This window comes from Bubalus kerabau, chromosome 22 (assembly GCF_029407905.1).
Source record: "Bubalus kerabau isolate K-KA32 ecotype Philippines breed swamp buffalo chromosome 22, PCC_UOA_SB_1v2, whole genome shotgun sequence".
In the NCBI taxonomy this organism is placed as follows: domain Eukaryota; kingdom Metazoa; phylum Chordata; class Mammalia; order Artiodactyla; family Bovidae; genus Bubalus; species Bubalus kerabau.
The window spans coordinates 35466682-35490989 of record NC_073645.1 but is presented as its reverse complement, the minus strand read 5'-3'; the positions used below and the strand labels follow the sequence as shown (position 1 = coordinate 35490989).

At 40.3% G+C, this 24308-nt stretch overlaps 1 protein-coding gene across 27 annotated transcripts in view; it reads right to left on the bottom strand.

Annotated features, from left to right (window-relative positions):
* VTI1A (vesicle transport through interaction with t-SNAREs 1A) overlaps positions 1–24308 on the bottom strand; it is a 381817-nt gene that overhangs the window by 117936 nt on the left and 239573 nt on the right. Inside the window, exon 9 of one of the 27 annotated variants that reach the window (XM_055560797.1) lies at positions 4214–4472. The exons of the other annotated variants lie outside the window; for them this stretch is intronic. Within the exon in view, the coding sequence (XP_055416772.1) occupies positions 4433–4472 (40 nt within the window). The 3' untranslated portion in view covers positions 4214–4432. Of the gene's footprint in view, positions 1–4213; positions 4473–24308 lie in introns of those variants that run through there. 27 annotated transcript variants of the gene reach the window in all.

The following is a 24308-nucleotide window of genomic DNA, read 5'->3' as shown; positions in this document are numbered from 1 at the left end:
GAGTGGAAACCTGGGGTGGGGCAAGTCTGTCCTGATGCCAGATTTTCTTTACCGGCCAAGTGTTGCACGAAGCACAGCTTCTTTAGGAGGGGAAGTGCCTCTCTACTTAGTTTCTCCTCTCCCCCCATTTATTCTTTTTCCTTTCTTCCCCTTTGGATTATTACCTTTGGCTGGATTTATATAATTTAGTCCACAGATATTGAGTCCTCTTGTGGGTCTAGCAGATGAATTATTAAGAAGATGAACATTTCCAGGAAGACTTTGATTTTTGTAACTCCACAGTCTGTGAGCTTTTACCAAAGATACATGTTGCTTCTGTATTGGTCCCATCCAAGGAAATATGCAAGAATACATTTAAGTTACTGACTGACCAGCTGAATATAACATAATACCCACAACTTTCTGGCTGATGGTAGGTCAAGAACAGAGAAGCAGCCTGGGAACTAGGAGATTTAGGTTTGGTTAGTAACTCGGTGACTCATCCAAATGTTGAAGGAGTAGTGAGGGGCTTGTGTTACCTACTCTAGACTTATCTTACCGGGCAGCTGGGAGGATTGACCAACTGAGGCTTATAAGTGATTTCTACTTCCTTAAGAGTAAATATCAGAAATATCTTCAGCTGGAGAAAGGACACAGAATTGATGAGGATAAAGAGGGACAAGGATTAAAACAGAGAACCACATAGGCATCTGGATAGTAGGAAGGACTGAGATGACGCCTACTGTGTGGGTTTCTCACAAACTGTAGGCTCGATCTCTACAGAGAATGCATTTTCTGTTGCTGTCCCAGAGAACAGCCTATGAGCCGCGAACAACACGGCAGAGAATAACTGACTTAAACAGCCATCATTTGCTGGCTTATTCCCCACAGGATATGATGTGGTTTACATGAAGCACACCAGTTGTGTGTGGACGGTCACTGGTCTTGGACTTGGCTTGGCTGTTTACTCACTGTAGGGCCCGAGAATAACCTTGAAGCTCACCAAACTGGTGGACGGTGCACGTGGGAGCGATTTACCAAGAAGAATTTGCTCTATACATCAGGGGTGATTATTATTTATAGCAGGAAAGCTTCTCATTTAACAGGTTAAATAAAACATGGTAAACAAACATAACTATGAGATTAAAAAAAACACAAAGTTTGACCTATACCGACATGGACCTCAAACCTTAACAGTAGGAAGTTTTTCTCACAGTAAGCAAAGCCATGATCTGGTCCTAAAAACTAGTACATTTGTTAAACTGAAAATGCTCTAAATTAATCCTTGGTAAGGGCTATTCTGCACAATCTGATGATTTGGGATTTCATCAAATTAATGTCACTAGATATGCCTTATAATTAGGATAAAATATTTGAAAAGTTTTAAAAATGAGGTTATTCATTAACTCATTGATTTTTCCTACAGATTGGGAGCCTGAATTTAAATGATACCCAAAAATATAACAAGGTACACTCAAAGAGAGAAGAACTCGTTGTGAGTCTTTAAATGGAATGCAGTAGTTTAAAATGCTATTACTATTCAGATTCTCTGAGAACATTAAAACTGCCCATTAAATGAAAATCTAATAATTGGCCTTACTGAATTGTGACATTTTGTAACCTGTTCAGGAATGCAGAAAACTGTGGAAGAGTTCTTTTGAGGCAGAATTTGATTTACAGTGTAATATTATTCCAAAACCAAGGTCACCGTTTTCATACACAGAGAAGAACAACAACGAGGGACAGACTAACAAAGCTGAGGAAAGTTCTGGAAACAGAGCTCAGGTGGAGGGCTCAAGACTCTTCAAGGTAAGAGTCTTGCTGATCTGGAAAAAATAACCAACAGGCAACGGCATGAGCTGAGCGTGAACCTCAACTTGGAACTGACCTCTCTCTTCAGGTATTGCTTAATGACATAACTAAGATAGGTCAGTCCATGCTTTTATATAAGCCACCAGCGATTTCCAAACTTACTTCACAATATCACTAAATAAATAAAACTTAAGGACGTTAGCTGCGGGAGAATTGGTAGCTTGAAGTCAGGGGTTAAAAATTCTCATGGGCCTATAGTTACAGAGCACTTTCTACGTGTAGGTATCTGTGTCCAGTGTTTTCAAGAGTCATATATGAGATGTATATGGTCTGATCAGGAATGATGGGGATCCTCTCATCTACCTGTCTGCTCCCCTCCTCCAAGGTTAATTTCAAATAAAACTTACTAGAGAAATTTGAGGGCCAACAAGCCCATGGTTTAGAAACCATGAAAGTGAAAGTTGCGTTATTGTTCAGTTGTGTCTGACTTTTTGTGACCCCATGGACTATAGCCTGCCAGGCTCCTCTGTCCATGGGATTCTCCAGGCAAGAATACTGGAGTGGGTATTCATTCCCTGCTCCAGGGGATCTTCCTGACCCAGGGATTGAACCCGGGTCTCCTGCGTTGCCAGCAGATTTTTTTTTTTACCATCTGAGCCACCAGGGACACCCATGGGGACAGCACAAACTTGCTAGCTCTGGATTTCTACCCACAAACTCAGAATTGCTCTTTGCATTTCCATGAGAGAAACTGTGTAAGAAACATTAAACTGCTAACTGGGAAAGGCTACAAAATGAATACATATATATATATATATATACACACACACAACATAATTTTTGTATAAATATGATGAATAGCACTTATTGGTGCATTCGACCATCAAAAACTAGGCCACTGAATAGTGGAAATATTTTAAATATGCCATGTTGTGCAAAATTTTCTTTAATTCTTACTTGGAATATTCAGGGACTTTTCTGGCAAAAGTACTGCAGAATGCTTCGATCAGTATGCAGAATACATCCTTTAGATCTTATCTTATCACTGGTAAGGAAAATAACCAAAACAAAGAATCCTATCAAAGAGGTAGTTGACATGACATAAAACATTAGAGATGAGTGTTTGCATTTTTATCACTTTCAGGAAAATAGTCCTCTCTGTAAGGAATGCACAGGGTCTTACTTGAAAAAAAATGAGGCATTAACACAAATATTCTCAAGCTCACATTCACTCTTGTAATCAATGTAACTTGTTTACCTAGACCTGTTACTCAACTTATTTAAATACATCCAAGCATAAACTATGGATTTTGCATATCAGAGTATGGCAGAGGCCCAGTCTTTCAAAAAATACAAATGTTTCTAGATTCTTTTGTATGTCGGCAAACCCAAAGTAAGATACATCCCCTACACGCACACTACAGAACTATTTTAATTTGTATGTGAGATTATGTATTTTATAAACCCAGCTTAACACAGTGGAGGGATAGATCTGTTTATATGAGAGAGAATGGTTCTTCATGTTTAACCTCTTGAAGAATTGTCTTCATGGGCAAGAAAGAAAAAAAAACTTTCTTTGGGGCAAAGAATGTTATCAACCTTTTACCTAAATAAACTTCGCTGGGAAGAGAGTAGAAAAATTCCTTCATGCACTTAATAAAGTGCAGCCAGTACTACAGCAGCTAATCCTGATCTGATGTTTTACAGCTGACAGTAGAAAAAATGAAAAGGCAAAAATGTGAACCAAACACACGTTTATAAGCTAAATCTGAGACAAATAATTCTGGCAGATTTTATATTCTTTATGTTAAAATACAGCATCTACCAAATGAGGACGACAACATTTTTTATTTGGAGTGACAGTAAACCACAGATGGGTTTCAAAAACTTAAAATGCCAATAATATATTCAATTGTTTGTAGGTAAAATATGTATGGGCTTCCCAGGTGGCTCAGTATAAAGAACCTGCCTGCTAATGCAAGATACGTGGGTTCAATCCCTGGGTTGGGAAGATCCCCTGGAGAAGGAAATGGCAACCCACTCCAGTATTCCTGCCTGGGAAAATCCCATGGACAGAGGAGCCTGGTGGACTATTGTCCACTGGGTTGCAAAGAGTTGGACACAATTGAGTGACTAAACAATACTACCAAAAATATACACAAAAAAGGCAGGGAGAATCCATTCTCAAATGTTAGCAGTGGTACAGTAGACAATGAGTTTTATTTTATATGTCCTTAATACCTTTTGGAAGTGTCAGGATATGCAACAATAAATATGAAATTAATATTTTAAAATTAATATTTTAAAAATATGTAGGTTCTTCTCTGTTTTTGTATTACAAATACTTCAATAAACTCACCATTTTTTAAATATAAGAAAATACAGGAAAGATAACAAAACCAAAATCTTCTGAAGTCTATTTTAAGCAAGTGGGAACAACAGAGCAAACAGCGCCTTGTGTACAGGAATAAAAATTTCTGACTCTTTAAAGAAATGCTAGGCGGCTGGTCTGTTGGAGAAGGAAATGGCAACCCACTCCAGTGTTCTTGCCTGGAGAATCCCAGGGACGGGGGAGTCTGTGGGGTCGCACAGAGTTGGACACGACTGAAGTGACTTAGCAGCAGCAGCAGCAGCAGGCAGCTTATGCTTCTGGGGCAGCAGAGAGGGTTTGGGTATGGATGCTGCATGAAAGCAGAGGTGAAGTTAGGCTATTCTGAAAACCCATGAAAGATGGAGAAACAGTGGCTTGGTATCAAAAGTCCAGGTTTCTTTAGGGCTTATCAGTTGTAAAGCAAACAGTTATAGTTTAGAGTGAAAAAAGCCGAATGTATCAGCAGTATGGGGTTGTGGGGGATGTCCTGAAGGGAAAGAGGAGAGAGAAACGTTTCCAAGTTTGGGTCTGACATGCACATACTGCTATATTTAAAAGAGATAACCAACAGGAATGTACTGTTAAAAAAAAGAAAAAGATGATTTAAAAAATCCCTTCATGAAGGCCAATATATGTGAATAGCTCTGTCTCTCTTCCATTTAAGCCAGAGATTGTCTCCCTTCAATTCAAATGACAAAATATTGAAAGTACAGAGACCAGAGTCGGGAAGACTGACTAAGAGCTCTCTACCGGCTAAAACAGGCAGGAATGGCAGAGGCTCAACGGTTCTTTAATTAGCACATGTTGATTAATTTAACCCATGGAACCACTGTCTCCTATTACTGCTAATTTTGTTTTTGAAGTCAATGAGACAAAGTAGCTGAGGAGTAATTAAAAGTGTCCAGTCTCTTCATCCCTATGGCTATGCGGACTGAATAGCCCTCCACTGCTGAGATGTTCTGAGATGTTCTCAGGCGGTGGTGAATTCACATTAAAAACCCTAATATGAATGGGCCTGTGAGCAGCCCTTCTCCTAATGAGACATGGGAGAAAAGAGTGTAATTTGTAATTATTTTCAAATATTGTCTAAGAAGGGCTTCCCTGGTGGCTCAGCTGGTAAAGAATCTGCCTGCAATGTGGGAGACTTGGGTTTGATCCCTGGGTTGGGAAGATCCCCTGGAGAAGGGAAAGGCTACCCGCTCCAGTATTCTGGACTGGAGAATTCCATGGACTGTATAGACCATGGGGTCACAAAGAGTCGGACACAACTGAGAGGCTTTCAATTTCACTTTCACTGTCTAAGAAAGTGCAGGTGGTCTGTTAAATAGAACTGTGATGGAAAGAAATGCTAGACTATATTTGTGATGCCCTGCCTAACAGGAAAAGCAGTAGACGGAAGACTGAGGCATACAGGTAGACCTCATCTGGGGGCTTCACAGATACTGTCTTTTTTTACAATTTGAAGATTTGTGGCAAAAAAGTCTATTGGTACCATTTTCCAACAGCATTTACTCACTTCATTCATGTCTGTGTCCCATTTTGGCAATTCCTGTGATATTTCAAGCTTTTTCATTATTTTTATATTTGTTAAGGAGAACTGTGATTAGTGATCTTTTCGGTTACCATTATGACTTGCTGAAGGCTCAGATGATGGTTAGCAAGTTTAAGCAATAAAGCATTTTTAAATTATGTATGTACATTTTTTAAAAGACATGATGCTAATACACACTGAAGAGACTACAGAATAGTGTAAACATAATTTTTATATGCACTGGGAAACCAAAAAATTCACGTGAGTCTCTTTATCGTGGTGGTCTAGAATCAAACCTACATTATCTGAGGTCTGCCTGTATTTGGGGGCAGCAGCAGTTTCAAAACTTGGGCGGGGGGAAAACCTTATTTTTTCAGAAAAAACTTTTTTCAAAGGACTATAGACATCCCCAACAGATGACCAGATTACTCTGGAGCTGCTCTAGATAGGAGTCCTGCCTGTCTGGTCTTCTCTTCCTCCTTGGCAACCTTCAGGTACATACGCAGAATTTTAGGATTCCTTGGAACACAGCTGGAGAATCACTATTTCAGAACATGCCTGAGGGGTAGTGAGCACTGGTTCATTCCATACACTTTCAGATCCCTTCTAACAGCTTTCTATGACTGTGAAGGCTAGAAACCTAAGAACTGTCTGGCTCATTCCATACACTTTCGGATCCCTTCTAACCGCTTTCTTTGACTGTGAAGGCTAGAAACCTAAGAACTACATTTTCGAGATTCTCTTGCAACCAGTTTTCAGACATTGCCTAGGTTCTGCAAGGCAGATGCCTGTGCAAGACTTGGCAATGGGATGGGAACTTGCATGGGAGCTAACAGGCACTTCTCTAAGAGTGTGTGTGTGTAGGGAAGCAGTTGCATTTGGCTCTTCTGGGAAAGTTCTGGAAGGGACTATGGAATCGGGTTCCTGTAGCCTGGGTGCCACTCGGTGTAAGACTGCAGCAGTGAGCAGTCCCAGGGGAGTCTGATCGGTCTCTTCTGCTGGCCTGAAGCATTCAAAAGAATTTTACCATTTTCCGCAAGGACTCTATACACACTCTAACAAATCTCTTTTCATTTAAATTAGATAGAAGGGCTGTCCTCCTGAATCTAAGAATGCTAAACAAGACAGCATCAGAAAAGAGACCTTAATTATCTCATTGACTTATATGAAGTATCTTCCACATCACCCAGGTTTGGGTCCCTATTGAACCTAGAACTATTTTTATTACACAGATACTGAATAGACATTAGTTAAATCACACCACTATAAGTAAAGCATTATGCTGGATTATTTTTAATTATCATTCAGCTACTTATTAGATTTCGAGACAAGGTCTAAATAATGTAGATAGGACACACCTCAATAAGCAAGGAGTTGAACCGTTATCATTTTTAACTATGCTCAATTTCTCATCATTTGGAGGGGAACAGAGACAAGTCAAATGCTGTCTTTTTTAAGATATAACAGAGAGACAGATAGGAATGCAAAATTATTAAGGTGACTGACAACGAATCTGAACCCGATCACAGTAGAATGACATGCTTAAATGTCTATGTCTTATCAAAAAATAACAAGAAAAAGAAAAAATGGGTCCTCTAATCTAAAAATAATACATGGTCAGCATGGTATCATATACATATACATATATACACACACACACACACACATATGTAAGTGTTATCTAAGTTTTTGATTACTGATAGCTAGTTTTCTTCATTTTAGAAAAGACTGTGAAAGGACTTCCCTTTTCTATGTTTTATACACAAACTGTTTCATTTTCTAAAAGTGGTTAGACAAAGGGTCAGATGATAACTTTAAATATTTAAACTGGTCAATGACAGTCAAGTAGTCAAGAACTTCTCTAGTTTATTGTTAAATATGCATTGCCTTAGAGGTAACCTTAAGTACCTGGCACAGCTTCCTAATGAGTTATTAGTTATGAAACTATGAAGTAATTTTGAATTTTAAATAAGACTGGAAAGTAAACTTGGGTACAACAAATTAAAAGCACCATAATTATGCAATATCATGACATGTTTTAGATAGTCACGCTATGCATATATCAAAAATACATTAATAAACTGAACATATTAATAAAAAGCCAAGCCTGGCCCTTCAAGACCTCAACACTAATTGGAAAGGATTTTGACAGAACATCTTAAATAACATTCATTATATCAGTTTTGGCAAGCTACTTTTCAGTTACCTAAATGATGATTATTTCTACATTCCACAGTGCATCTATCAAAATCCAAGATCTGAAAAATATCATTAGTGAGGATGAGTGAAGTAGTAGCTGTTCAGATGGTACAACCTGAATTTGCATTTATTAGTGTAAGGTAGGTGATATGTGTGGGGTGTTTTATTTCTGAAATATTATGTATATTCTGTTCACTTAAAATCTATCATACATTTACATGTTGTACATCAGTTATATATGGGTATGTATGTGTTCAGTTGTGTCTGACACTTCGTGACCCCATAGACTGTAGCCTGCCAGGATCCTCTGTCCATGGTATTGTCCAGGTGAGAATACTGGAGTGGGTGCCATGCTCTCCTCCAGGGGATCTCCCTGACTCAGGGACCGAACCCATGTCTCCTGTGTCTCCTGCACTGGCAGGTGGATTCTTTACCACTAGTGCCACCTGGGAAGCCAAAAATTATATAAATTATGCACTATATTCCAAATTCTAGCTCTCTTTTTAAGGTCATGCCTTAGAATCACTCTAAAAATGTTTCTCAAGGTGTGATGATTTAAGTGGATTTAATTATTAAAACGTTTCATGGCAAGGGCAGATTAACCTCACAGTGAAACATACACACACACACACACACACACACATCGAGTAGTAGATTCCATTGGTGAAAAGTGAAACAGGTGTAATTTTGCCTATAATAATTTACTCCTGTAACCAAGATACAGATTTATCTATCTTTTCTTTGTCTTTGGGCTTAAAGTCATTGAAAATACAAAGAACTAGATCACCATCTAGTTTAAAATAAGAAAGGTCAAGCCAAAAAGGAAGTCCAATTAGTTAATACCAGATAATGCCAAGTGCCTATTACAGGAAAACAGTTTATTAAGGTTAAAAAAAAAAAAAAAAAACACCCAGGCAACTGTGTGATATATAAATGTCTCTAACTATTCTTGATTTTAATACTGAATTTGGTTCCACTGAAGTTCCCCTCTTGAGGCGAACTGTTATATGTTATCTCTTTCACAGATGGCCATTGGTGCCAAGCTTGTTAAAAGATATTATTTTGTAAATACCTATACTTTACCTTTTACGCAAATGGAAGCCTTACTCAATAAATAAGCAACCTGATCCAGGTCATGAAGTTAGATATTAGAAAAAGGAGGATATTGCAGCCCGTTGACTGTGGCTCCCCCTCCCCCACTCAGATTCCCCTAGACAAGGAGGCCTTTACTTCCTGGTTCTTTTAGCTGGGTCTTGACTCATGGACTTCCTAGGCTCTCTTTTCTTTTTCTCACTGAGAAGAAAACTCTCATACAGTATATTCATGATCATGCTGCTATGGTATAAATTAAGCTTATGAATGCTGTCCTTCACTTATTGCCCCTTTCTCTCACACAGTGATATTTGTAACTCACGAGTTGTAGGATTTCCAAAGCTGTGTGATTTGTAATGTAATACTTCTAGAATCTCCAGAGTAATTTCAGCATTAGTTACAAATAAAAGTTGGCTCTCTGCATCTCTTAACCTTGGGAACATGAACCTTTAAGACGAGGAGATCAAATACCAACATTCCCCTAGGACTGCTGTGCACATCTGCATTTCTGGACATAGGACTTTTTTTGTTCCTAATCAAGTGTAATCTCACTTCATAACTCCTACTCTTGGCTCAGTGCTACCTAGATTTCCAGGCAAGCAAAGAAAGGAGGGTTGAGGATTTTGTGCTTAGAGGTTTGGAAATTTGGCAAATGTTACATTAAAATGCAAGTATTTGATCTTGAATCTCAATAGAATGAGATTCAGTTGAAAAACAAAGAAACCAAAGTGAGGCTTCAGATATTCCAAATCCGCACCTGTATCTTGATGTTGCCAGGTATTTGTACTAAGAATTCTGTGTACAGGGCAAAAGGGAATGAAGAGTTTCCCAAATTTTCCTCTGGGATCTTCCAACCATTCAAAGTAATTACTAATTCTTGCTCACATCTATGAGTCAGGCATCCAAGTGTTACTATTTGTGGCTGGTCTTATTCTGTGTTTAAATGATCTGATCGTTAGTCTCTGCATCTGGGTCCAAACTAGTTTAACATGGAAAGTTAGCTCAAGGATTGCAGTCACCTTTAAATTGTCTTTAAAGTGATACCTTGAGTTTACTAACATGTGACTATGAAAACTGCCCTTCCAATTCACCAAACTCAAGGTTGGCATTCTTTATGCCAACACTGACATTCTTTTTGCCTAAACACTGACCTTCTAGGATCCAGTCACTGGAAGGACTGACGTTGAAACTGAAGCTCCAATACTTTGGCCCCCTGATGTGAAGAGCTGACTCACTGGAAAAGACCCTGATGCTTGGAAAGATTGAAGGCAAAAGAAGGGGGCCTCAGGGGATAAAATGGTTAGATAGCATCACTGACTCAATGGACATGAATTTGCGCAAACCCTGGAGATAGTGAAGGACAGGGAAGCCTGGCATGCTGCAGTCCATGGGGTTGGAAAGAGGCGGACATGACATAGCAACCGAACAACAACAAGAATCCAGTCAATGAAGTAGAGTTTATTTTCAAATAATTTACCATCCACTGAAATTCCTTTAGACCATAGAATTTTTTAAAATCCATAGAATTTAAATAATTCTTATGTTCAGATAACTGTTAGCACAAGTTACCTGTAAAAGGGCTTCCTAGGTTGCACCAGTGGTAAAGAACCCACCTGCCAATGCAGAAGACATAAAGAGAGGTGGGTTCAATCCCTAGGTCAGGAAAATCCACTGGAGAAGGAAATGTAACCTATTCCAGTGTTCTTGCCTGGAGAATCCCTTGGACAGAGGAGCCTGGCAGGCTACAGTCCACAGAGTCGCAAAGACTTGGACACAACTAAAGCTCTTGAGAAACCTATATGCAGGTCAGGAAGCAACAGTTAGAACTGGACGTGGAATAACAGACTGGTTCTAAGTAAGAAAAGGAGTACGTCAAGGCTGTATATTGTCACCCTGCTTATTTAACTTATATGCAGAGTACATCATGAGAAATGCTGGTCTGGAAGAAGCACAAGCTGGAATCAAGATTGCCGGGAGAAATATCAATAACCTCAGATATGTAGATGACACCACCCTTATGGCAGAAAGTGAAGAGGAACTAAAAAGCCTCTTGATGAAAGTGAAAGAGGAGAGTGAAAAAGTTGGCTTAAAGCTCAACATTCAGAAAACTAAGATCATGGCATCTGGTCCCATCACTTCATGGGAAATAGATGGGGAAACAGTGGAAACTGTGAAAGATTTTATTTTGGGGGGCTCCAAAATCACTGCAGATGGTGACTGCAACCATGAAATTAAAGGACGCTTACTCCTTGGAAGGAAAGTTATGACCAACCTAGACAGCATATTGAAAAGCAGAGACATTACTTTGCCAACAAAGGTCCGTCTAGTCAAGGCTATGGTTTTTCCAGTGGTCCTGTATGGATGTGAGAGTTGGACTGTGAAGAAAGCTGAGCACTGAAGAATTGATGCTTTTGAACTGTGGTGTTGGAGAAGACTCTTGAGAGTCCCTTGGACTGCAAGGAGATCCAACCAGTCCATTCTAATGGAGATCAGTCCTGGGTGTTCACTGGAAGGACTGATGCTAAAGCTGAAACTCCAATACTTTGGCCACCTCATGTGAAGAGTTGACTCATTGGAAAAGACTCTGATGCTGGGAGGGATTGGGGGCAGGAGGAGAAGGGGATGACAGAGGATGAGATGGCTGGATGGCATCACCGACTTGACAGACATGAGTTTGCGTGAACTCTGGGAGTTGGTGATGGACAGGGAGGCCTGGCGTGCTGTGATTCACGGGGTTGCAAAGAGTCGGACATGACTGAGCGACTGAACTGAACTGAAAGCCGGTTAGCACACACCTATAAAGGAACATTTCCATGAAGATTAGACAGGCCTGCATTTCATCAAAGTGGGGGGTACAGACTAAATGTGGATTTAATTTACAGATGCTTTCATACAGCAGCCATAACTTTTATTTCTTGCTATGTTTATTCATTCTATAATGTTAAAAAAAAAGAAACAATCCCGCATAATCAGCATAATTAGGAATTATTAGGGGAAGAACATACTTCATTCAAAATTGACTTATACTATAGCTGTTATTTGTCTGTGAACTCATTTATTGTTGTTGGTTGAAAGCCAATACGAGTAATGACTAAAGAGTATTGGTTTTATTTGGAATTAGGCTTGTGTTCAAATTCTAGTTCTGTTACTTATTAGTTCTTGACTCTGGGTATGTTCATTATACTTCTTAGACCTTAGTTTCCTCAGCTGTCATATTGGTTGCTCTAAAGATGAAGAGAGACAATTTATTAAAAAGTGCCTAGTACAGGCTGACTCATAACTATTTCTCAATAAATGGAAGTTACTTTTCATTTGTCAATATCTTTCCTCCTCCGTAAGCTCTGGGATGGGGAGAGATATTTCTGGTAATTCTGTGTACATCTAACGGGATTTGGTTTTGTAACATTGTAGGGGAAACACTGCTTTTAGATAAGGGAGTGCAGTCAACAGGCAAGCTTACTACTTGCTGGCTACGCGATTTCTGGCAGAGTTCTTAAGGTATTTGTGCTTAGTTTGCGTCTCTGTGGAATGGGGATATGCTTACATCCGTGTCAATAGCGATGTGGAAAGATATGGATAAAACAGAGTTTATAACCTGCAGGCAGGGCTTGTTGTTGCTGTTATTGTTTAGTTGCTAAGCTGCGTCGGACTTTTTGCAACCCCACTGACTACAGTCCGCCAAGCTCCTCTGTCCATGGAATTTCCAGGCAAGAATACCGCGGTGGCTTGTCATTTCCTTCTTCTCAAGGGGATCTCCCGACCCTGGGATTGAACCCGCCTCTCCTGCATTGGCAGGTGGATTCTTTACCACTGAGCCACCAGGGAAGCTCAGAGCACTGTTTAGACTTAGGTTATTGTCACTTATTTTACTTGAATTAAGAGTAATTAAATAGTAATTTGGGGGCACTTCCTACATGCTGGACACTGAGTGATTTATAAACACTGTATCATTTAATCCTTACAACAACTCAGTAAAGTAGGTATTGTTATTCCCATTTTTCAGATGTGGAAACGCGCTGATTTGAACTCTAGCAGTCTGGCTCAGAAACCCACACTCTAAACCACTGTCACGCATAGAATCCTATTCCCTTGGGAGAAGAGCCAACCTTTTGTGAATCCGCCAATGGCACATCTAGCAGGTCAAAGTGAAGAGGAGGCAGTCACCTTGCCTAAGAGGATGGCAGACGCCACAGAAACAAAAAGAGAGAGGACCCCAGAAATCAGACTCATGGGAGCAAGGCGAGGCCACACTTTTCCCAATTATATTCAGATTTCTGTAACACAAACACCACACTTCTGTACATATATTTTCAGCTTTGCTGAAGTTGCCAAGTAAGATGTAAGAGAGAGAGAGAGGAAAAAACCCAGCTCAATTCCACATTTGGCTCTGAATAAGACTTTAGAGTGTAGTAGTTTGGGAAAAATACAAGTAGACAGGCCAGGGTGAAAACCAATACTTTTGTGACAGGTCACACACTTGGGCTGAAATACTCGAAAAGGCCATCACTTGGGGGTGTGGTAGATATGAAGGGCCATAGCCAGGGTGACCTCCGGGAGGATTCTCTGCTCCAGACAGACTGAAGGCACACAGCAGTGGACGTCATCTTGTAGAAAGAGCTGTGACTTTACTGGACACGCGTGTTTGGCTGAACGCTCTGAACCAATGAAACTTTAGAAAAGGCGATCCAAGACAATACTCTGCCTGTGTTCAACAGCGAGAGCACAGAGAGTGTCAGAGCATGTGTTCAAGCATATGTGAACAAAGGGCGTAAAGATGTGTGAGACGGGTGTTAAAACACCAGTTCAAACATGTGTTTAACCATGTGTGAGCAAAAGGGTGTTAAGCCATGTGGTAAAGCAAGTGTTAGAGCATATTCGATTACAAATGTTTCTCATTTGGGAGCTTAAATTATTTTCTGCCTAATCCAGTGTTGCTAAGCAATAGTTCTGTGTTGTTCTAACCGAACACAATAAATGATTAAACTTAGGGGGAAAAAAACACCCTGAAGTTAGACTTATTTTTTCCCGTCTTGGTTTCATTACAAAGAATTTACATCTGTAGTTTTCAATAAACTTAGTGGTGTTCTGCTACAGTAAGCAAAAACTGGCGTAACGCTCCTTGTGTAGGAAGGCAACAAGCAGAGCAGAAGACACGCCTGGTGTGCTGAGACAGCGTTCAGCGTTGGAAGAGTCACTGGCGTATTAGACTAATCCCGAGGCTTGATAAACCACCTGGTCGCTGACTTGGGGTGACTACTCCATCTAGGGCACCATGCTATAGCTAGGATTCTGTTTTAATTATTAATTTTTATTGGGCTACAGTTACTTTACAATGTTGTATTAGTTTGTACCATACAGCAAAGTAAGTCAGCTCTACGCATACATATATCACCCTTCTTTGGATTTCCTTCCCGTTTAGGTCACCACAGAGCATGGGGTAGAGCTCTCCGTGCTCTACAGTAGGTTCTCATTAGTTATCTACTTTATACATAGTATCAGTAGTGTATACGTGTCAATTCCAGTTTCCCAATTCCTCCTGGCCTTTTGCCCTGGGCTCCATACATTTGTTCTCTACATCTGTGTCTTTACTAGGATTCTGTTTTTTTTTTTTTTTTTTAAATTTTCAATTTTTAAATATCTAGAACACTGCTCTAGAGGACAGGGACTCAGATACTGACAGTACAATGTGATAGAGACCAGCTTTCAAGTTTCTCTGACATTATTTGCTAAATATATCAGCTTATGTATCTACAATGCTGCTGGAAGTTTCCTTTCTAAAGCAAGTGAATCATCTCATGTTAAAATGGGAATACACAACCCTGAATGTAATTTTAAAAAGAATCAAAGTAGATAAAAATCAGAGTTTGCTATCAATGCTGGCAGGGCAAAGAAAAAGTTTAAAACTATGTACATATACTAATACAGATACAAAAAATTTCAGGTAGCTGTTTTATTTTGTTAGGAAACAAAGCGATAAACAAATTAAACCAGCAAACCAGTTTAAACTCATTCATATATCTTTTCAAAGTGGATATATCATCAAATATTCTTCTTCTTTTTTTTTTTTAAGAACAAAAGACAAGCAAAAGACCTGCAGGTTTGGATTTAAATTACATTTCCTAAGCAGTATTAATTAAAATGACTCTTTCTGCTAAACTGTGGAATGATTTGTGTGTAAATGCTATTTGATTATGCCTGTGAAAATATTTTTGATCATTCTGAGTAAAGAAAAATAGATATAGCCATTAGAATCAAAATATGGCCTTCCCAATCACCTTTTGCCTCAAGATCACGGAATGTTTTACTGAAACAAAAACTGGCAAGAGAGAAACAAACAATTAAAGCCAGCATCTTCTGCCAGCCACCCTTATAGCAGAGGTCAAAGAATTTTTGAATACTTTTCTCTTCCCCTTCACTTGCGTCACTTAATGATTTGTTCATGCGGTTCAGTACAAACTCAAGAAAATACAATTCCTCAGCAGAAAAAAGCACTGTCCCTGGGTGCTGTGACCTCTGCTTAAACAAATTCCAGATTGCATACAGACAAAGCAATGATGATTATTTTTCCTTCTTGGAGACTCAGCCCAAATTAAGAAAACTAAGAAGACAGAATCTGACCACATAATGGAGGAAGGTTGTGCAGAGGCTTTCTCAGTTTATGGTTAATAGTTTTATTTTTATGTTATTTTTTATCTTTTGGCTGTGCCGTGTGGCATGCAAAATCTTAGTTCCCTGACCAGGGATTGAACCCGTACTTCTGCAGTGGAAGCTCAGACTCTTTAACCAGTGGACTGTCAGGGAAGTCCCAATAGTTTTATTTTTGACCAAAACAAATATACTGATGAGCAAATTCCTTTCAGCAATCTCACGCTTCTTTATTATTATGGTGTCTTATTTTCAATAGTGCAAACTATTTATTTTCTGTCAATACTGAGTATACACTGATATCTAAAGTTATTTCACTGAAGTTAGTCTTCAAATGCTAATAAATCAGGCTCAGGAAAAATGTCTATACTACAAAACTTATAAAACATCCCTAAATCTCATGGGCTTGAGGAAAAGACTATGGAGAGCAGTACTCAGAACCAGCTGGGATTGTTCAGTCTATTTAACTGGAGTTAATTGGAGGCCCCTAGTCTTCAGCCAAATAAGCAAAGAACATACCCCCTTTTACAGAAAATAGAAGAAAATAAACAGCCCTGATGGAGATATTGATCTTGAGATCACACTTCTGAATTTCTCTCAATGTGTCCACATGAATACACATAATCATTTACCTGAACTTACACTTTTCTCTAGACATGAAATACTCAATAAACAAAACTCACTGGAGGCAAGTAGAAAGAAGAGGCTCTTTCTGAACAAACAGAGCACTTTGTACAATGTTAGGCGGAGTAACATGGTCCTTAACGAATCTTGTGTAACACTTTGTACTTCAATCAAACTTTTCAGAAGGCAGCAAATATGATTAGAAACAGAATTTTAGCCTCTTCTGTTTTCTGAGTGACCATCATTAACCTCAGTGGGATGTGTCATGTGTGGAATAAAAGGGCTATTGAAGGAGAAGTTTCCCCAACTTCACAATCATGGGCGTTCACTCCAGGGCTGTGGGTGAGGGGACATGCCTGCCCGGTGGGCACACAACGCACCCTCAACAGTCTTTCCCTCTGCTTTGAGCTCTGTGATTTTCTTGGATAAGCCTGCCAAAAATTCTCAACAGTGTAGGGAGGAACTGTCCATAACAAATCGGCGCCATACTTGCAAACGTTTGTTTAATGTATAGAGAGCATTTGCAATGTCCCAAATTGAGACTGGGTGATCGAGGTTGCAGCACTTTCTTTTTTACAAACAAACAACCTCACCAATTGTGGGAAATAAGCAAAACCAATGCAAATAAACCAACACTTATCTTTTTCATCTTAAACATTTTAAAAGTATATTTTTAAAGGGCTTAAGAAAATTAGATGTTGTTAATATAAGTACTTATGTCCCTTTTCTTCTACTCAATCTGGATCTAACCAATGTTAAAGGAATTCATCAACCCCCAAACCAGAAATCTTGAACTTTCAATATACATAATTAAATGCTAATGCTTCAATCTGAAATTATATCAGCAAATACCATATAGGAAAGTTCAAGGTAGGTACTATGCTAAGATAAATATTTCTCTAAGTCCCAACTTTTCATTTCTGGAAACCAATGGAGAGACAAACCTCAAAAACATTTCATGTGTTACATTTCCTATGTAACTGAAATCAGTGGAAGATTAATTTATAACTTATAGTCAACTGATTTATTTTGGAACATTGTTTTCTGAGATTAAGACTGATTATTTCTTAAGGTTGAATCATCAAACTTTGTTGAAAGGAGGTGAGAAGTAAAAACTTACTCAAAATAATGAGATTAACCCTCATATCTACAAGCATGCTTCCAGACATTAGAAAGTTTTCTCTTAAATGTGTTTCCTTCCAGGTCTTTTGGAGAAGGGAAATGGCAACCCACTCCAGTATTCCTGCCTGGAAAATCCCATGGACAAAGGAGCCTAGTGGGCTACAGTCCATGGGGTCATAAGGAGTCAGACATGACTGAGCAACTAACACTTCCAGATCTTTATTAAAATGCAAAGAGTTACATGGGCAAAGTTCATTATAAACCAAAACGTTGTAGCTCATCTGTTCTTTGATCATTTGTTTGTTCATTCATTCATTCGTTCACCCACTCATTCATTCATTCAAATACTTCTTCAGTGTCCATTCTGTCCAAGGAACTAGTAAGGCACAGGAAGTCTAAAGGAGAAAGATTCAGTCCTTGCCCTCAAGGGGCATAAATGCTTTTGGGTGTGACAGAATAAAGCGGGCAACTACAACATGGAACTAGTAGGTTGGGACTGGGGAGGCAGGGGATAGCCTACATTAAAATGGATAAAGCATTTTTAAGTTTGGACTCAGGGGTTCCCAATTCCTCAGTGGGGCAGAGACTGAAGACCACACATGATTCCAAGAGAATGCTCCATGTGTACAGAGTCTTGGCCCACAAGGACCTCCTACATCTCCAAGGGTGTGACTCAGGAAAGAGCAACAGGGCTTTTGAATTCACTTTTTGTACTTCCTCTGGGAAACTGAGATGATAATTTGATAGCTTCTTTTTGCTTTTTTCTACTTGGAAACTCTTCAAGCTTTTTATTTTCCATGAGCCTCATGTCAGGTAAATTTAAAATCATTTTATAACCCAACTCCACCCTGCTCCACCTTTAGAATGACATGAAAACAATCATTTCAAAAAGTTTTAGGAGGTAGAGGAACAGGCATCACTTCACTTCTACGTATTTTGGTGCTTCGTTATGTTTTGAGACCGCATCTGAGTGCTTTATGGTCTAAGTGGGGAGATGGGAAGGAACCCCACAAATACAGCACTGTGAGGGGTCGCATGGTGCAGTGTGCAGACCACCACAGGGGCGGGAGCTGATGTTAGTCAACACAGAGAGGATCACTTTTAATTTTAAATATTTTTGAACACTCAACATTTTATTTAAAACATTTAATTATGCATTTACTTTAACATGTGAAAAAAATGCATAACTAACACAATTGAACCATTAATCCATGGATAAATACTCTGTAGGATAATGCTAAAGAATATATTTTAAGTTGAAAAAAGTTGTGTGCTAATTTAAAGAAAAGTAGCAGTGGAGATGTTAGAAAGACAAAAAAAAAAATTGTGATGTACTACTCTGATCACTGAAGTTTGGGAAATAATGCTGTTGAATGTAGGTAAGTCAAAAAGGATGATACTTTATAAAGTGTGGAATCCTTAATGTATGTTCCCTGGGCTGAAATAAGTTGCCGTGAGGCAATTTATGTTCCAGGAGGACACAGGTCAGGGAAGGGCACTAACGGGGCCTGGGAGATTCAGAGGGGTTTCCAGAAAGAGGAGGCTTAAAAATGACAAGTTGTGCTGGAAAGCAGTGTAGCTATTAGGACCAATCATTTGCAGAACTGTTGAATCTTCTGCTTGGATGGGACATGAGAATTCATGTTACCCGTAATTAACCTTAAAATGTGTTGTTGTTTAGTCACTAAGTCATGTGTAACTCTGTGCGGCTCCACGGTCTGTAGCCCGCCAGGTTCCTCTGTCCATAGGATTCTCCCAGGCAAGAATACTGGAGTGGGTTGCCATTTCCTCCTCCAGGGGATCTTCCCAACCCAGGGATTGAACCAGCGTTTCCTGCATTAGCAGGAGGATTCTTTCCTATTGAGCCACCAGGGAAAGCCCAACTTTAAAATACTTCCGTATATATATATAGTGTGACATATATGTGTGCATTGGTTTTAATCCACACTCAGTGGATTTATGATTGAAGCGGCCTAATGGGAATACACTGTTTAGTTCAGCTACGAGACTAACGAAATACCATATTCCAGAAGCAGCTCTTAAAGCGTAGCAGCTATCTTCATCTTATACTCTCGATCAGCATAACTAATAATTATTAATGAGGACATTAGAAATGGTATTGAAGTTACGTGGACTGGTTAGAAACATTATCATCAGCACGCACAGCCTGCATGGGAAGGGCATCTGCTTCTAGTGACTCCAGCTGCCTATTTCCCCTGGACTGGAGTTCTCCACTCAGGATTAGTCTCCTGGTCCATCCACTTAAGGGCTTCCCAGGCAGCTCAGTGGTAAAGAATCTGCTGCCAGTGCAAGAGACATGGGTTTGATCTCTGGGTTGGAAAGATCCCCTGGAGGAGGAAATGGCAACCCACTCCAGTATCCTTGCCTGGGAAATCCCACAGACAGAGAAGCCTGGGGGACTACAGTCCATGGGGTCGCAAAGAGTTGGACATGACTTAGTGACTAAAAGAACAACAACATCCACTTAAAGGAGGAGTCTATCACCTGACTTTGACTAGAAGGTTAGCCAACTCCTATTGCTAGAATATTCTCACATCAAACTTGAGGGAACTTTCCCTGTAAGCTGCCGGCTGTCAATGCACCCTCCTGTCAGAACAGAGGACAGAAGCTTGGTGGGCCCACAGGACAGGTGAAGGGCCTTTTCTGTGCTTACTTGCTAAAACATGTTTCTAGGTGTGGCAGAGTTCTGTCTGAGATTTGCCTTCGATATATTATTCTAGAAGCAGGTACAGACCTCCACCACCATCAAATCATCTGTCTCCAACTGCAGCTGTGATCTACCAGGAAGAAAGTGATAATTCTTTAAGGCTAAATGTGCTAGGCAGATCTTAGCTAAACCTCCTGCAGAGAGGTTCAGTGATTTGCCCAAGATCACACAGCTAGTTGGTGACAGAACAGAGTTTAGAAAGCTGTGCTTCTTGTTACTGCCTTCTCAGGAAACCAATGATTGAAGACCAGGTTTACTCAACTTGATTATGTACAGAACTTTTAAACAGTGCACAGGCTCAGGTTCAGCCCAGGAGATCGTGATTCTTGAGGAGAGGTATGGGAGGGACCCAGGTGTCCATGCTTTTTAAAATTTTGCACAGGTGCCTCTGATACACACATGTACAGTCGAGAATCACTGGACTAGACCGTGGTACTAATAAGTATCACCTAGGGACTTCCCTTTGGAGAAGGCAATGGCAACCCACTCCAGTACTCTTGCCTGGAAAATCCCATGGATGGAGCAGCCTGATAGGCTGCAGTCCATGGGGTCGCGAAGAGTTGGGCATGACTGGGCGACTTCACTTTCACTTTTCACTTTCATGCATTGGAGAAGGAAATGGCAACCTACTCCAGTATTCTTGCCTGGAAAATCCCAGGGACAGAGGAGCCTGGTGGGCTGCTGTCTATGGGGTCGCACAGAGTCGGGCATGACTGAAGCGATTTAGCAGTAGCAGCAGGGACTTCCCTTATGGCCTAGTGGTTAAGAATTCACCTGCCAATGCAGGGGACATAGTTTCAACCCCTGGTCCGGGAAGATCCACATGCTTCAGAGCAACTACTGAGCTGGAACTCTGGAGCCTTCAAGCCACAGCTACTGAGCCATGAGCCTAGAGCCTGTGGTCCACAGCAAGAGAAGCCACTGCAATGAAAAGCCCACATATCGCAAAGAAGAGCAGCCCCTGCTCACTGTAACTAGAGAAAGTCCTCACACAGCAATGAAGACACAGTGTAGTAAACAAAATAAATAACAATTTATAAAAAAAATTAAGTACCATCTACTGAACATTTTCTCTGGGCTTGGCCCTGTGCTTGACATGCTCTGTGTTATTTCATTTTTACCACAAACCATTAAAAGAGTACCTGCATTTTACAGATGAAGAAACTCATGCAGAGAGAAGTTAAGTAACTTGTTCAAAGGGATAGTTTACAAATGGCAAGACTGAGAATCCAGATTCACCTCCTCTACAGGTATGTTCTCAGCCATGATACCTGCTGCATACGATGGGACAGGGTGCTGCTCAGAGTTTCTAAAGCAGGGGTCACGAATCACCAGAGAGAGGTAGATGATGTAAATGATCGAGATGGTCAAACAGGAACCAGAGTGTGCTGGAGACCATGTGCTCCTCTAAAAGGTTTTCAGTTTTAATTGCAGGCAGCTATTTTGAAAGTTTTAAGAGTAACTCTGCAGAGCAACTGGAACTCCCATACATTGTGATGGGAATGCAAAAAGGTTCAGTCACTTTGGAACCAGTTTGGTAGGTCCAAATTAAAATCCATTTTAATTTATGAAATTAAAATATATACATACCTTATGAGCTGGCAGTCCCACCCCTAGATATGTACTCAACAAAAATGAAAACCTAAAAAGTGACGTGTGCACAAATGTTCAGGGCACCATTATTTGTAATAGCTCTGAACTGGAAGCAACCTACAGGCTCATAAACTGGTGAGTGAGAAACAAATTGTAGCGTATTTCTACTATGGAATATTACTCAGCCATTAAAAGGAATGCAATACTAATACACACAACAACGCAGATGAATTTCAAGATCTCTATGTTGACTGAAAGAAGTCTTACACAAATGATCATGTGCTCTATAATTCCATTTATGTGAAATTCTAGAAAAGGCAAAACTAACAGCAGAGAGCAGATCAGGGTCTGCTTGGGACAGGGATGGAGGAAGTGAACTGAGTGCAAAGGGCCTGAAGGAGACTTTAGAGAGAGAACTGGTCTCTGTCCAGATGTATTGTGGTGGTTACCTAATTGCATCCCATGACCAAAATTCATCAAATCTACAAATAAAATGTGTGAATTTTATTATATGTAGATAATATTTCAATTTTAAAAACAAACCCAAGCTGTGCAGACTGGGGAAAAAAAAACAACTCTGCCAGCTGCTTACAGCCCACAGAGTTCCAGTTTTCAGCCCCTGGTCTCAGTAGAGAGATTCCGATTTAGCTGCCCCAGCAGAAACACAAAAGATGACAAGTCATCCATCATCCCGGGCTCGGGAAAGATGGGGAAGCTCGCGTTCATCCTCCTTCTTCCATTTCTCCTCCATCAGGTGCAAAATGCTCCCATGCTGCCCCCTGGCTGTTCAGCACCCCCTGTCACGGCACCCAGCTCACGTCTCATTCTTCTGCTAATAAGGCGACTCCAAAACCACCCTTGCTGTCAGCCCTCCTCTCGGCCTCCTGCATTCCAGGCCATCCCTCAGTGCTCTGTGCAAGGCAGAGACAAACTTCACCTGGTTAACACCCCACTGAGCAGGTGCCAGGATTGATGCTGATTAAATTATCAAATACCAACAGCTGACAAAGACAATGTATGAATTCTTAACCCAACTTCAAGTATTGCCTTTCAGTCTGTTTGTTAGGGAATACTAGGGCAGGAAATGGGGCTATTTCTAGAATCCACCATATTTATCTCCTCCACACGGTGACCTGCCTGCTTTGTTTATAGATCCACTTTATCACCAATGTTATCATGGAAAACCTTAAAATTAATATATGCAAGTGATCCGTGTAGACAGCATAGAACAGTAGACATAGATCTTAGCACCCAATTATCAAAGTTTAGCGCTCTTAACCATTAGGTGGTGGAAGCCTGAACCACATTAGAGTCAGCCCTTCAATTTTCTGGAAAACTAACGCATGCCAACCACGTGCCGCTCGGCTTTCCTGAACCTCTATCAAAGCCATAATAACTTGATTAGGAAAGATCAACTATAAAACCAAATTCACTACGTATAGTAAGCTATCATGTTAAGTTAAAGGAAAAGGCAGAACTTAAAATTGTACTAAAGCCACATAAAGGAAAAAACCAACGTTACCTGTCACCCACTGACCAGTTACCACTTGTGTTGACTGCTCTTGCTTCCTTCTCCTTACAGATTTGAAAGGCCATGGGATTTTGCAGTGCCCTGCCAGGTACCTTCAAGTATTTCGTCAGCGCTTTAGCCATGCTGAAGAGGACAGCCACTCCTTCCCAGCCTGTCTGCTAAGCATTTCCACTTGTCAATGGAAATACTAAAAGCCAGAGAACTTGATTAACAAGGCAGATGTGCGCCTAGAAAGAATCCCAGTGCTGAGAGTGAACTTTCAATCAAGAAATTTTTAGAAAGTGATGCCTTGACAAGCCACATGGTTAATACACTTTTTTCCCCCAAAGCAAAACTAGGTTAAAAATTTCAAGTCCTATTAAAGCAAAATGGCTGCCAGGAAAAGAAAAGAGGGGGCGGGGGGGGCGCAGAGATAGTAGTAGACCCAGGCCAGTTTCAGTCAATATTGTGAGATTTGAATCCAGACCACCCAGCCTCTCTGATCTGTGGCCTCCTAAAATCCTCCAGGTTCTAGCTCCCCTCCACCCCCAGACCAACCTATTCTCAGATTATGTCACAGGCAGCAGAACTGAGACAACAGGTTATAGGAAGCCTAATGATTAAGAGGACAAGCTCTAAAGGAATTGTTCTGAGCACTGGCTCTGGATGGTACTTTCGACAGCACAGTGTCCCAAAAGAAAAATCCCACCTTTTGGTGGAAGTCTATCCTGCCTACACACATAATCGCCAACATTTGTAACACCTTTCAGAAAGCTTAGAGAAACCCCATGAAACCCGTGATGTTCAAGAGGAAATCAGAACTTGCAAAAATTAAACAGCAATGCACTACATAAAAACAATGAAAGAATTTGATCTTTTAAGGCTCATGCTGCCCAGAGGACATAATAGGTGCTCAATAAGAGAATAATAATGAGGAGAACAAATGGAGTCTGGATTTTCAGGCCTCTTATCAGTCAAGCTTTTATCTCCCAGGGTGTGGTGGGGGCAGGGTGGGCTGGGAAGGAGATGGCACTTGTGCACAAGCGCTGAAAGGGGATCTACTAATTGGTAAAACAAGAGCCCCAGAAAACGAAAGGCAAAA